This window comes from Diospyros lotus, chromosome 2 (genome assembly GCF_014633365.1).
Source record: "Diospyros lotus cultivar Yz01 chromosome 2, ASM1463336v1, whole genome shotgun sequence".
Taxonomy (NCBI): Eukaryota; Viridiplantae; Streptophyta; class Magnoliopsida; order Ericales; family Ebenaceae; genus Diospyros; species Diospyros lotus.
The window spans coordinates 6,360,165-6,372,321 of NC_068339.1; the positions used below are offsets into that span (position 1 = coordinate 6,360,165).

Genomic DNA, 12,157 nt, shown 5'->3' on the forward strand with positions numbered 1-12,157 from the left:
ATGCTGGTAATTATTAGTCCAACTCTAACCAATCGTGCCTCTTAATAATAATTGGAATATAATTTCACTAAATAAAACATTAATATTTAACGACAACAATAACCTAAAAATACAATAATCTTAAGAATGAGAATGAAATTAATTTCTTTTAATTTAACTTAAGCAAATATAAATACTCGACGAAGGGGAGAACATATATAGGCGTACTTATATTAATCCAATAATTGCTCTATCATTACTTTGATGACGTGGTACTTGTGATAGATGGAGAACTCGATCGGATGGGATTTGATTCTGATTTATTTCTTTAGGGTGTAGTACAATGTTTATATTTAATTATTTAAATTTAATTTTAAATTAGATTATAAATCTAATAAATGGTATGAATTCATTAGTTTTAATCCAATTAGATTCCCAACTCATTAAAACTAAGAGGAATAAGACTTAATACTTACTACTTTGGTTGACTATATATATTTTTCAGGGCAAATAACAATAAAAAAAACTCAAAACTTTTTTGTAAATTTATCTAAGCATTCTAATTTTGACAATTTTATCTCAATTAACTTAAATGTAATTTTATTAATATTTGAAATCAATTTGAAAGATATGTGTTATTGCTGACATGGCACGTCACTTATCATAAAAAATATATATACGAATAGAACTTACATGTACACATATAAAAATAATAAAAAATAAAATTATACATATGAGTTCTACTCATGCATATCTTATACTAAATATATATTCGATCACCTAGACTTAATTCTAAAATCCATTACTAATTGAATAGATTGTTCGAAAATGAATTTGTTAGTTCTGACTCTGTTAATAAAGCTTACTTAAAAGAATATTCAAAGACTCGAGTCAAAAAAGCATATTTTAGAGCCAAGGGAGTGGCAATGAAAGAAAATGTAAGGAAAACTCTTAAAGGAGAGGGTGAAAAGTTGAAGACAAGGTGATAAAGAAGAGAAAAGCAGAGTTGGAGAGAATAGCCTTTAGATATCTATAAGTTCGGGCATATGTATTTGGCCGGCCATATTATTTATTTTGCCTTCACATCTTTCAAGAAAAAAGCTTTTAAATATATTTGTTAGCAATTTTAAAGTTTACTTTTTAAACAAATTAATACAACCTAGCGAGCATAACGTGAGAATGAGACTCGGGATTAATATATTCTAAAGTCTGCAATCAAATTTTTGTTACATATATACCACCACGACGTCCACCATTCAACATTTGGACGCAAATTATCATCCATCCCTGGCCGCCCTAATTAATCATGTAGTACACTAACTAATTAACTCCCGTGTTAACTTACAAAAAGCATGGTTTATCTATTCTCCCAACACATGCCAATCATATCATGTTTTGCTTAGAACATGGGCAACAATACCTCCCTCTCCAGAACCACATAATCATTATTTGCAGCCTGCAAAACTTGCAATGGATGCTACTTCCCATCACATGCCAAATCGATGCTTCTCCACTACAACCCAGGGAATTGAGGCTCAATTAACGGTAAATTATAATTAGACCTCAAAAAAACAAAAACAAAAAGCTATGTTTCCAAAACTTATCACTATTTTCAAGACTTCTTTTGAGTGACTTGTTCGATTCACACTCCCTTCTAATGCTTGAGTTGAGTATTTTTATATCACACGAAACATATATTTAAATAAAAAATTAGTAATATAATCAATAAAATTCTAACAATATACGAGGCTCATAACATGCCTACAAAGAATAAGACAGACCTAATGGAAAGGCTCAAATTGACATAAGCAACAAATGGCAGTTGTATGTGGCCAAGAAAGGGATCCAACACTATTCCATTTTTGTTGGTCTAAAGTTGAGCTAGAAAGTGTGGTAGTCTACATCTTTTATAACACAATTGAAAACTTTACAAAAAAAAAAAAAAAATCAATTTGATTTAAGACACTCTCAACTCAACTTTAACATTTTTGTAGAGTTGAATTTAAAGATTTGAACTGACCAAATTCACATGACTCTAATAATTTGTACATACATTTACCAAACACCCACTTTAATGTGCCAAATTCACCTCAAGTTAACGATTAAGGGTCATTAGGCTTTAGGGGCCTGCTGTGGAGATTAAAGTACAGCCCAGGCTGATGAGAATGGAGCCTGGCCTTGCAATTTGAGGCCCAATTACAAGATGGACTAATTTAATAGAATAGATATATGCGTAAAATATGTGCTTAAGCAGCTTTAAGAACTTCCCAGAGCTTTGCTTTTAGTTATCAATGGGCCTTTCATTTGTAATTTATATAGGCCCTATTAAACTATGGGCTCGGTGCTGGGCTGATACGGCGCCCAGTAAGTAATAAGAAACCCATTATCTTTTCTTTTTTTGTGGTCTGTGTTCTAAATTATTGTGGACTGATTTGATTTGTTGTGCGCCTGCAATGTTATGTTAAATTTTAATTATTAATTAATTCTGTAATATATTATATAACAATTATATATAAAATATTAGTTGTATATTAATTAATAATAATATTTCTCATAATAATATATAGAATATTAATATTTTAAATATATATTTAATTATAAAATATATATATATATATGTAACATTATTCGATTGGACCACTCCAATCTAATTGACCGGATTAAATGACTCATGACCCGATTAATAGTTCAGTTCATTTTCTGATTCGATTTTTAAAACATTGGCAGGGACTGAGTGAACAAAGTAGGTGAGGGGGGTGGGTGGCGGCGGTGAAAGTAAAATTGAGAGAAGTTTCTCTCCCTTCTGAATGGAACAAATACACATGCATTTAATTTAACTATAAACAGAGAAAGAGGCAACAGTCAACACCAATTTCTTTCAATTGGTGGGGTCTACATTAATCTACATTCCATTCCACAAATATTGATCGCACGTTTTTTGCACGCCCCACGTCGTCCAACACGACCCCCCAATTACTGAGAAAAGGTGGCGTTACCGTACGTTGATCAATTGTAGTAGTAGGTAACAGTGGTGGTGATGCTTGAATCATCACCAACTCTCTCCTGCATGAATTGAAACATGCATGCCAATCCATTTCTTATTCTCAAATGATTTTGGGGTTTTACTAAAGGAGTAAGTTAGATCAGTTAAATACATCATCATCATCATATATATCCGTTTCCATGCATATTCATGAGAGATCTAGTTGATAAGATTAACTTATTTAATTATATTTATATCTATTATTAGGTGTCATTGTCGAGACTAATTAAAATAAAAACCTGCTAATTTCACATCATGGATTGGAGGTATTTGCCAACCTTATCCCTTTTAACTTTTTAAGAAAAATAAAATAAAAATCAATCATCAATGAGAAAGAAAATTAAAACAAGTGTGGACCTACCACTTCACTTCTTTCCCATAAGGGGTAATTAGTTAGGGCAAGTATTAAATGCTGTTACATGTTATATACGTACCACCTAATATGTTATTTAGAATATTTAATAATGAGTGTATTAATATACTCATTATTAAATTATTTAAGTGAATGGTGTATTAATAATTTATTCAAATATCTGTATTTATTATTTAAATTATATATCTCACTTAAATAATTTAATAAGAATATTTTAATAAGATATTAATATAGGTGTCAAGTTAAATCTGTTAACTAGCATTATTTGATTTGTGGGAGATGGCATCTCGGTGACAAATGGACAAAACAAAAGATCCGCCAACGCCACGGGGATCAGATTTTTTAAAGGCCATGTTGGATGGATCGGCTACGTGGCGCCATGTTAAATAATCCAAGTGGCAGTGACAACTGGAAAAGGGCTGAGAACGAGTTACACGTCGGACCAAAAAGTGAAATCACTCCTTCCGCTCCCCCAAAGGCCGCTTCTCCGGTTGTTAACTCCGGCCTTAGCTGGCCTTGATGAGTTGGGTTTATCTATTTTACAGTCAGCCTCAAAAAAATCAGGGGACAAACTTCCTAAAGTTCAGGGGTATAACTGGAAATTCATCTGAGGCTCCACGTGACTTCGAGGCATTTGCCAAAATCAGCTGCACTTGCCAAGGCGTCTCAGATCCGGCGCGTGGTTTGCACGTGGAGGAAAGCGAGTCTTTTTTATGACAAGTTGCTTTTCTGTTTCGATTTCGCTTGCTCCCTCGCACTATATATAAAAGGGGCAGGAACCGCACTCAAATGGCGTCCCAGGGAAGGCCCTAACGACTGTCGTGCGCAGACTCTGAAGACGATCGAATTCTCCGACCTTTAGAATGTCGATGACGATTTTTGCCTGCGATGCGAGGGGGAATCCGCCGCTTGTGGCGGCTGAGTCTGGTATAATCTCTGGTGATCTTCCGGATGCTGATGTCCAAATCGTCACCTCCACCGGACTGCGCATCCCGGCGCACCGTCGCATTTTGGTACCTAGGGTTCTCTGATCTCTGTATCATATTCCCGTCGATGTAGATTGAGGAATTTTAACTCTTTTGAAGCGACAAATCTGAAAAGCCTTTTTAACTCGGTTCCAAATGTTGCGGAAAGGCTTGTTTCTGCTTTATGTTTTTGAGAAAGCAAACTTTCTTGATCGCTTCAATTTCAAAGGACTTCCGGAACATTCTCTTTCCAAGCATTTCAGAGATTTTTAGCCTAGATGAATAGGAATTATTAAAACTTTCCAGTTTTAGGCATTTCATTCAGAAAATCTGACTTGTATTTGTTCTTTCTGTTTCTGGAAATGTAGGCATCGGCGTCGCCAGTACTGGAAAGCATCATAGATCGGCCACGGAAACACCGCAAATCGGAGAGAACCATTCCGATTCTCGGCGTTCCTTGCGATGCAGTTGCCGTGTTTGTCCGATTTCTCTACACCACCAAGTCAGTTCCCCTCGCATACGCCATTTTATTGTTGTAATCGCGATGATGAAATTCACGCACCTCTCATTCTTGACCTAATTATTACCCAAATTTTAGTATTCTAGGTCTCTGAATTCGCGAAATACTTAGCCGAGCAAGCAGATTTCTTTAGCTTGAACCGATCCATTTGACGTGATAATCAGGTGGTGGTTGATTTGGTATTCCTTGCGTAGAATCTCAGTAATTTAAGGCAATGAATTGTTGCCCTTTCTCTAAGTCGTTTCCGCGTCACACGTGGAACATTCAACGCCTCAAAAATATTAATAATACTTATTAATGTGCATAATATGATAATTCCTTTCCAATATCAGCGGAAAAGAGTTAGAATTTGAACAATTAATTAATCACGCCAAATGACGAAGAAGATCACATTGTTGCAGGTGCACAGAGGAGGAGATGGACAAGTATGGGATTCATCTTTTGGCCCTTTCCCATGTGTTCTTAGTGCCTCAGCTGAAGCAGAGATGCACCAAAGCCCTGGGTGGACGGCTGACAATTGACAATGTGGTCGACGTGCTTCAACTTGCAAGGCTCTGTGACGCTTCCGATCTGTACCTCAAGTGCATGAAACTGGTTTCCAACAACTTCAAATCCGTAGAGATGACCGAGGGCTGGAAGTTCGTCCAGGATAATGACCCCTGGCTTGAACTGGAGATTCTACAATTCATTGATGAAACTGAGTTGGTAAATTCCCGAACCAACAACTCAAAAAATAAAAAAAAACAACACGAATACGCTGAACTAAGTGCTGAGTAGTTATACAATTTGTGATTGAGAACAGAGGAAGAAGAGAACCAGGAGACACAGAGAGGAACAGAGCTTGTATCTGCTGCTAAACGAGGCGATGGAGTGCTTGGAGCACATATGCAGGGAAGGGTGCACGAACGTGAGGCCTTACGATATGGAGCCAACCAAGAATAGGGGCCCATGTAGCCGCTTTGCCACGTGTCAAGGTCTGCAGCTCCTGATTCGGCATTTTGCTATGTGTAAGAGGAGGGTGAATGGTGGGTGTTCTCGATGCAAGCGAATGTGGCAACTCCTCAGACTTCACTCCTCCATTTGCGACCAGCCTGATATTTGCAGAGTCCCACTTTGCAGGTGAGTACGCGTTAAATTAATTGTCGAAAACCCTTTTCTTTACTTGATAGAATCGTTATTATTCAAATCATTTTGGGCAATAGGACCCCGCGGACAATAATGTAATAGAACCCGACGCCTAAAATGTTTAAAATGTGTCATTTTGAGCATGTTTGCTAGCTTATACATGGAAACGTTCATTTGAAAAGCCTTCTTAGCTGGCGTTTGAGAATCTGTTGGTTGGTTGGTTGGAATCTTCAATCACTCTCGGTTCGGTGGTTGGGCAGTCCCAATTGGAGGGCTTCAATATTGAGACTTACGCATATCTCCGTACAATATAACACTAGTCTTAGTTGTTCTCCTCTGGAGGGCAGATATCTCTTAACGCGATAGCCCATCAAGTGATTTGACTGCACCAAGGGGTGATTGGACTGTAGTAGGCATGCCCAGCCAATAGAAGCCAGTGGGTCCTTCATGTCTATTTAAAGTCTTATTTTTTTCTCATTTGAATTGAGAAGACTCAAATAAATGGCATGGACATGGATGAAAAACACACTTATATTTCGACAATATTAACTTACATATTTTTTTAAGAATTATTCATAATTTCGTAATACTATCTTTCATTAAAATTGTATGATGGAAATTTTGTTATACTTATGGGTTCATTGCATTATAAAGAACACTGTCACATCCATCGGTTAGTAGTTTCTAAATTAATTATGACCTATTTGTCCCACTGGCGTAGAAGATTACAATGGTCTCTGAATTTCCTTTTTTTTTTTTTTTCATGTATTTCATACCTGTCTGTACTCATTAAGACAATAATCAACGAGTTGTGATATTATTGTTGTTTCTGTATTACAGACAATTCAAGTTGAAAGAGCAACAAGAGAAAAGGGGTGACGATGCTCGGTGGAGGTTGCTAGTGAGGAAGGTGGTATCAGCGAAAGCCATATCTTCCCTGTCTCTTCCAAAGAGGAAAAGAGAGGAGGAAGCAAGATCCATAACAGATCATCCTGGAATCAGAAGCTTCAGGCTACATGATCGTTAAAAATAGAGTGTGGCTTGTTTGTTGTAACTAATGAGGCTGCGTTGATTGTAAATGAATGAATTGAGTTTCTGGGAGCTTTCCATGGTTGCATCCACACAAGGTGTTGGTGAGTACGTAGGCTAAGTAGGGGAACCCCACATCAAGAAATGAGTGTCTTTGACGGAGTTATGTTGAAAAAAGATCCTAATGCACAGGTTGTTTGTTAATTTCATTTTTTGAATAGACTTCGGCATCTTATGTAAACCGTAACGTTTTGAGTAAATTATACCCAGCAGCACTTAGCTGTCCCTGAATTATTATATGTATTCTTGAAAATTATACTGATCTGTCCTCTGTTAAACTGAAATTAAGTATATAAAATGTTAGGAATATTATGTATAACGAGAATTCTAATGGCAGGGGGTAATCTGACAATACTTTGAATAGTAGAGATAATTAGTGTACCTTTTGAAAGATAAAGAGCACTCTTTGAATTTATACCACATCTCAAGAGCACACATTATGTTCTTACCTTTTCCTTTTATTTTTACTTAGATGGTTTAAACTTGGATATGATCATGGACAAAACTCACATAAGTACTTCTGCTAATTGGATTATGACTCGAACTTGTTGGTTGCTGAAGATATTGATCTGTTAAATTACAAGTTGCGCTGGTAGGAAACTACTCCATTTTAAGTGCCGTATTATTTTGGCTTTGGTTGACTTGACTCTTGAGAAATGTTGAAAAGGTAAGAATGAGAGGCCCCATTGTATATCTGAAGAAAAGATGGGATTCTCAAAAGTAGATTTGTATATTGTAAAGAGAAAAGAGAGTTCTTGGAGCTCAACTTTGAACATTAGGAGAAACTTTTTTATGTATACTTTTATGCTGTAATTTATTTTTTATTGCTAAAATACCCGTGTTAAAAATTATAAGGATACACATATTCTATGTAGTTTTCAATTTTATGTGATAACGATTTTTGAAATTAATAAATTTTTTTAATTTTTTTTAAAAAATATATATATATATATATATTGTAGCAATTAAGTTAAAGCAGAGTTTTTTTCTTATATAATATAATGAATGACAAATTGATTTACATGTTCATGTCTAGAGGGGGCTCTGATGCAATATATTAATGGAGTGCTCAATATCAGAGAAGGAATATTTGGTCAGGCAGAACAGAACCCAGAAATCCATCCATTATATATGTTTTGTAAAGACTAGTACTACATGATGAGTGTTCCAAAACCATGGACATAGGAGAGGAGAGGTAGTTTGCTTTATAGAGCTCTGCGCAGGAAGTGCAGCCAGCCATGTGGGGTAATGTAGTTGAAGTTAGTGATGATGATGATGATGATGATGATGAGAAATCAAACCCTAATTAATTTAACGAATATAGGCACTCTCTCTTCTGATGAGCGAGCCCTATCGTTGCTTGCAGTGGCAGTGGAATTCATGATTTCAGTAGGACACCAAAAGGATATGTGCAATTAATGGTGTTGGTTTTAGACAAAAGAGAGCACGCACTCCCCAGAGACCATTTCCCTGTGGCCCCAACTTCAACCCACCGGTCCTCTTTAATTTTGACTTTTTGCACTCCATTTTGGCCTTCGACATCAACATGTCCCCAAAATCTTTCTAATTCAGGCTCAAACTTGTGCCCTAATTGCATTTTTTTTCTTTTTCTTTTTTTTAAGTAAAAGGGTCGGGAATTAACTTGAGGCCACGTTGTCTGGATATCCAAAATGATGGAAAAAAATTTGTGTTCTATCTCCTGCACTTGATTAACCTCATACCCTGTTAGGTTTGTATGACATACTAGACTACTACTTAGGTATTTAGTAGGGTACTTAGGAATAAAACCTACAATCTCAACCTCACAACATGATATCTATATCTCAATCTCAGCATAATCTTCTCTTTCTGATATCTATATCTCTTGAAGATGCAGACAATGAATTATATCTTAGCTTAATTCCAAAAGTAAAACCTTTCATATCTTTTATAATCATCTTCTTGTTTCAAATTGTATTGTTTGCCCATATACAAGGGAATAATACAATTTCTTTCATACGCACAATTGTGTCATAGTATCAAAGCAGAAAAAAAAGAGTCAATTTTTTCTACAGTAGATTAATCACCTTGAAACAATCATTTTTTTAGTTGTGTTTTCTTCTTCAGTACTTTAAACTAAAATTATGAGATATCAAATCGATTTAGTGTATAGGAATCAAAATCTGTAATTGGCACCAGTAGCAAGGTTCGAGAATGGGAGAGAGAGAGAGAGAGAGGCATACGATGATATGATGGCAGATAGAGACTTGAATAAACTTGATAGCTGAAGATGGAGAAAAGGGGGTGATGGGGATGTCATTCAACTTGCATGCTTGTCCAAATGTTATCTTCAACCCGTCTAAGCTCTTGCGGGTCCTATTTGTCGACTGATAGGGTGCAAGCCATAGTTATCTATACTTAATGTCAGCCTCACTTGACACTATAGATTTGACTATTTATACTAAGCCTTCAAAAGAATTTTTTTTTTTGTTGATATTTTTGACAAATATGACCAGTAATTTGATACTTTATTAAAATCTCCTTAATAATATCAATATGAAAAGAAAAGCCTGAGTTTTAGCAGTTTCTTATTTTTGCTCCTTTTTTTTATTTGTCATGTTTAATCTTATTCTATATGGTTATGATCAATGTATTTTTAAATACTTGTTTTATTCACAACTGAAATAAATGAAAATATCATTGTCTTTTGTGAACTCATAGGCCATGGATGATTCCATCAAACTCATACATATGCCCATTGGGTTCAGGTTGTTTGACCAGGCGGCCCAGGGCTATAAGTTGATCAATCAAGCCCCATGAGGCATTGGGCTTTACCAGTTTACACTTTCATGAACAAGAAGCCATGAATAATTTCATCCAAACCCATATGGGACGCCTCATTTCTTTTCTTTTATCCCTTTTTTTTTTTTTGGGGGGGGGGGGGGGGGGGGGGGGGTGGGTGGGTTGTTGTAAGCGATGTCTCACATGCATCTCTTCAAATTCAAACCAGCAAGCGAAGGCAGAAAGATTTATTCATCTCATCCTGAGCGCTAACCACAGCTCAGCTCAACATACATAAACACGTGATTATAATTGACAAATTTCATGTTTTCACGAGACAATGAATGGATGATATGCAGAATGCATGCACTGCAACTAATTAATCATTAATCTCCACGAACAAATTATTAACCAGCCTATGCATATGAAACTTATTAATTAAGCTATATATGGATCGATAAGAGATTTCAGAGCTCATCCTTAGAGGAAGATGGAGTAGGGTTGTGGGACGACAACTTGATGGGATAGGAAGCCTCCATTGCTATCCCACAGAGCCCCTCTCTGGCTGAAACCCCTCGCTGCATCCGAATGTAGCCCTTCTCTCCCCACTCTTCTCCCCATGAATTCTTCACCGTCCAGTACATGGTGCCGTCCTGAGTTGTTCCATACCCCACTATTGCCACTCCATGGTCCAGCTCTCTTCCACAGTTTCCACTAAAAACCCCCTGCAAATTATAGTGTGTGTGTGTGTATATTAAACTTTTTTTTACATTTCTCCAAGGAGATATATATATATATATATGTACTGTTCTGTACTTGTGTGTGTGTGTATATATATAGCTTAATTATTTATAATTTCATAACGTTTACCTCGGAGTAGAATTGGAAATTAGTTCCTCCAGCATCTATGGCAACGGATACAGGCTGGTTCGCGACTGCTTTTAGAAGGGCTTTCTCATTGTTAGGAGGCACATCCTCATGCCCGTCAATTGAGACTACTGGATTCCTTTCCTGCAATAGCATTAAAAATAATAATGCAATGGATAGAAAGTTAAACCTCGTTATTTGTGTGTGTGTGTGTGTGTGTGTTTGTATTTCGTATTTAGTTTGTGTAAAGTGTTTAAAATAACCAAAAGGCGAACCGTAGTTTAGTTACCTTGTAAACATCACATTTTCCATCTCTAGCTGTGTAAGGGTAGTTTTCCTCAGTTGTTATGCCTCCCTTCTCTTTGATGAACTCGAAAGCCAAATCCATGAGCCCCCCATCACAGCCTTCATTTTCTTCGGTATCGCAGTCAACCAGTTCTTGCTCCGACAAAGACACCAATTTATTTGTTTTGATCTGGTTTATTCCCTCTACAGCGACAACAGTTGAAAACGCCCAACAGCTTCCTGTGCAACACAAACACCAAAATCATTTGATCAAAAAAGCAAACTTATACTGCCAAAGGTTGGCTGCATCGCACATATTGCCCGCTCCGGCTAATGCCAGGGAGATATCGTGGGGAAGGGGAGTGATTGGAGGCTCATGTGGTAAAGGAACAATCCGATATCGAATATCGATTGCGAGTTAGGGAGAGTTGTAGCTTACCACATCGCCCTTGATCTTTAACGCCAGTAACAGCGCCTTTCTTCCTCCAATCAATAGAAGGGGGCACATATTCGACCTTCTCGTACATGAAACTCCCATTCCCATGGCTTCCCCGCAGCAACCTGTGATGTTTAATCTTCGAGCCGGCATAAGTTTGCTTGAACTCGTGGTTAGTCATGTCTGCAAACTTGTTCAGCTTCAACTTGTACGGCTTGTCCTCCTTGTTGGAGCTGTGAATATACCGCACATTCTCCTTGAACACATTGAACCGCCGTTGCTTCTCGTGGAGGCTCCGGGACACCGTGTGGTGGTTCCTCCACCTCTCGTACAAATCCCACAACCTGTCCTCCGTCTCCAATTCCCATTCGTGGAAATCAAGGCCATCGCCTAGCCGAAGAACCAAGGCGAAGGCGAGAGCAACAAGAAGGTACTTGGAAATTGATCCCATTTTTGTGGTGGATGGGAATGGATGTCCAGGCGAATTAACTTATATACAAGAATGGATCAAGAGATGGAAGAAAAATACAAGTGATAATAAATGAAGAAGTTGAGAGAATACGTCCCTTACGGGCATCAACCATGGCCGGCCGTTGAAATATAATTAATGGAAGAAGATACATAGATATGGGTATAAACTTGCACACACAAGCAAGGGGCTTTTGTGGCTTATGCGTGAAGAAGTTCACGAAAGCAAGAAGGGAAGGGAAGAGGA

At 37.2% G+C, this 12,157-nt stretch overlaps 2 protein-coding genes across 3 annotated transcripts; one reads left to right on the forward strand and one right to left on the reverse strand.

Moving 5' to 3' along the window:
- Positions 1-4,171: 4,171 nt before the first annotated feature.
- On the forward strand, positions 4,172-7,112 carry LOC127793886 (BTB/POZ and TAZ domain-containing protein 1). 2 transcript variants are annotated; one of them, XM_052324662.1, is made up of 5 exons: positions 4,172-4,408; positions 4,729-4,862; positions 5,282-5,585; positions 5,683-5,999; positions 6,846-7,112. In XM_052324662.1, exons 1-5 carry the CDS (start codon positions 4,259-4,261, stop codon positions 7,030-7,032), a joined length of 1,092 nt encoding a protein of 363 aa, XP_052180622.1. In that variant the 5' UTR covers positions 4,172-4,258; the 3' UTR covers positions 7,033-7,112. The 2 variants fall into 2 exon arrangements, with proteins under 2 accessions (XP_052180622.1, XP_052180623.1); XM_052324663.1 differs by lacking the exon at positions 4,172-4,408 and adding an exon at positions 4,959-5,044 and having other exon boundaries at positions 4,737-4,862.
- Positions 7,113-10,085: 2,973 nt separating this feature from the next.
- LOC127795525 (vignain-like) lies at positions 10,086-11,902 on the reverse strand. The gene is made up of 4 exons (XM_052327272.1): positions 11,446-11,902; positions 11,011-11,246; positions 10,725-10,865; positions 10,086-10,579 (listed from the first exon to the last, which is right to left on the reverse strand). Exons 1-4 carry the CDS (start codon positions 11,891-11,893, stop codon positions 10,322-10,324), a joined length of 1,083 nt encoding a protein of 360 aa, XP_052183232.1. The 5' UTR covers positions 11,894-11,902; the 3' UTR covers positions 10,086-10,321.
- Between the last annotated feature and the right edge of the window lie 255 nt (positions 11,903-12,157).

Excerpts from the sequence above, each read along its gene's own strand:
- LOC127793886 (XM_052324662.1), top strand. The coding sequence starts at position 4,259 with ATGTCGATGACGATTTTTGCCTGCGATGCGAGGGGGAATCCGCCGCTT. Across the intron at positions 4,863-5,281 it reads CGATTTCTCTACACCACCAA|GTGCACAGAGGAGGAGATGG; the intron begins GTCAGTTCCCCT and ends ACATTGTTGCAG. Across the intron at positions 5,586-5,682 it reads TCATTGATGAAACTGAGTTG|AGGAAGAAGAGAACCAGGAG; the intron begins GTAAATTCCCGA and ends GATTGAGAACAG.
- LOC127795525 (XM_052327272.1), bottom strand. The coding sequence starts at position 11,893 with ATGGGATCAATTTCCAAGTACCTTCTTGTTGCTCTCGCCTTCGCCTTG. Across the intron at positions 11,247-11,445 it reads TAAAGATCAAGGGCGATGTG|GAAGCTGTTGGGCGTTTTCA; the intron begins GTAAGCTACAAC and ends TGTGTTGCACAG. Across the intron at positions 10,580-10,724 it reads ATTTCCAATTCTACTCCGAG|GGGGTTTTTAGTGGAAACTG; the intron begins GTAAACGTTATG and ends TATAATTTGCAG.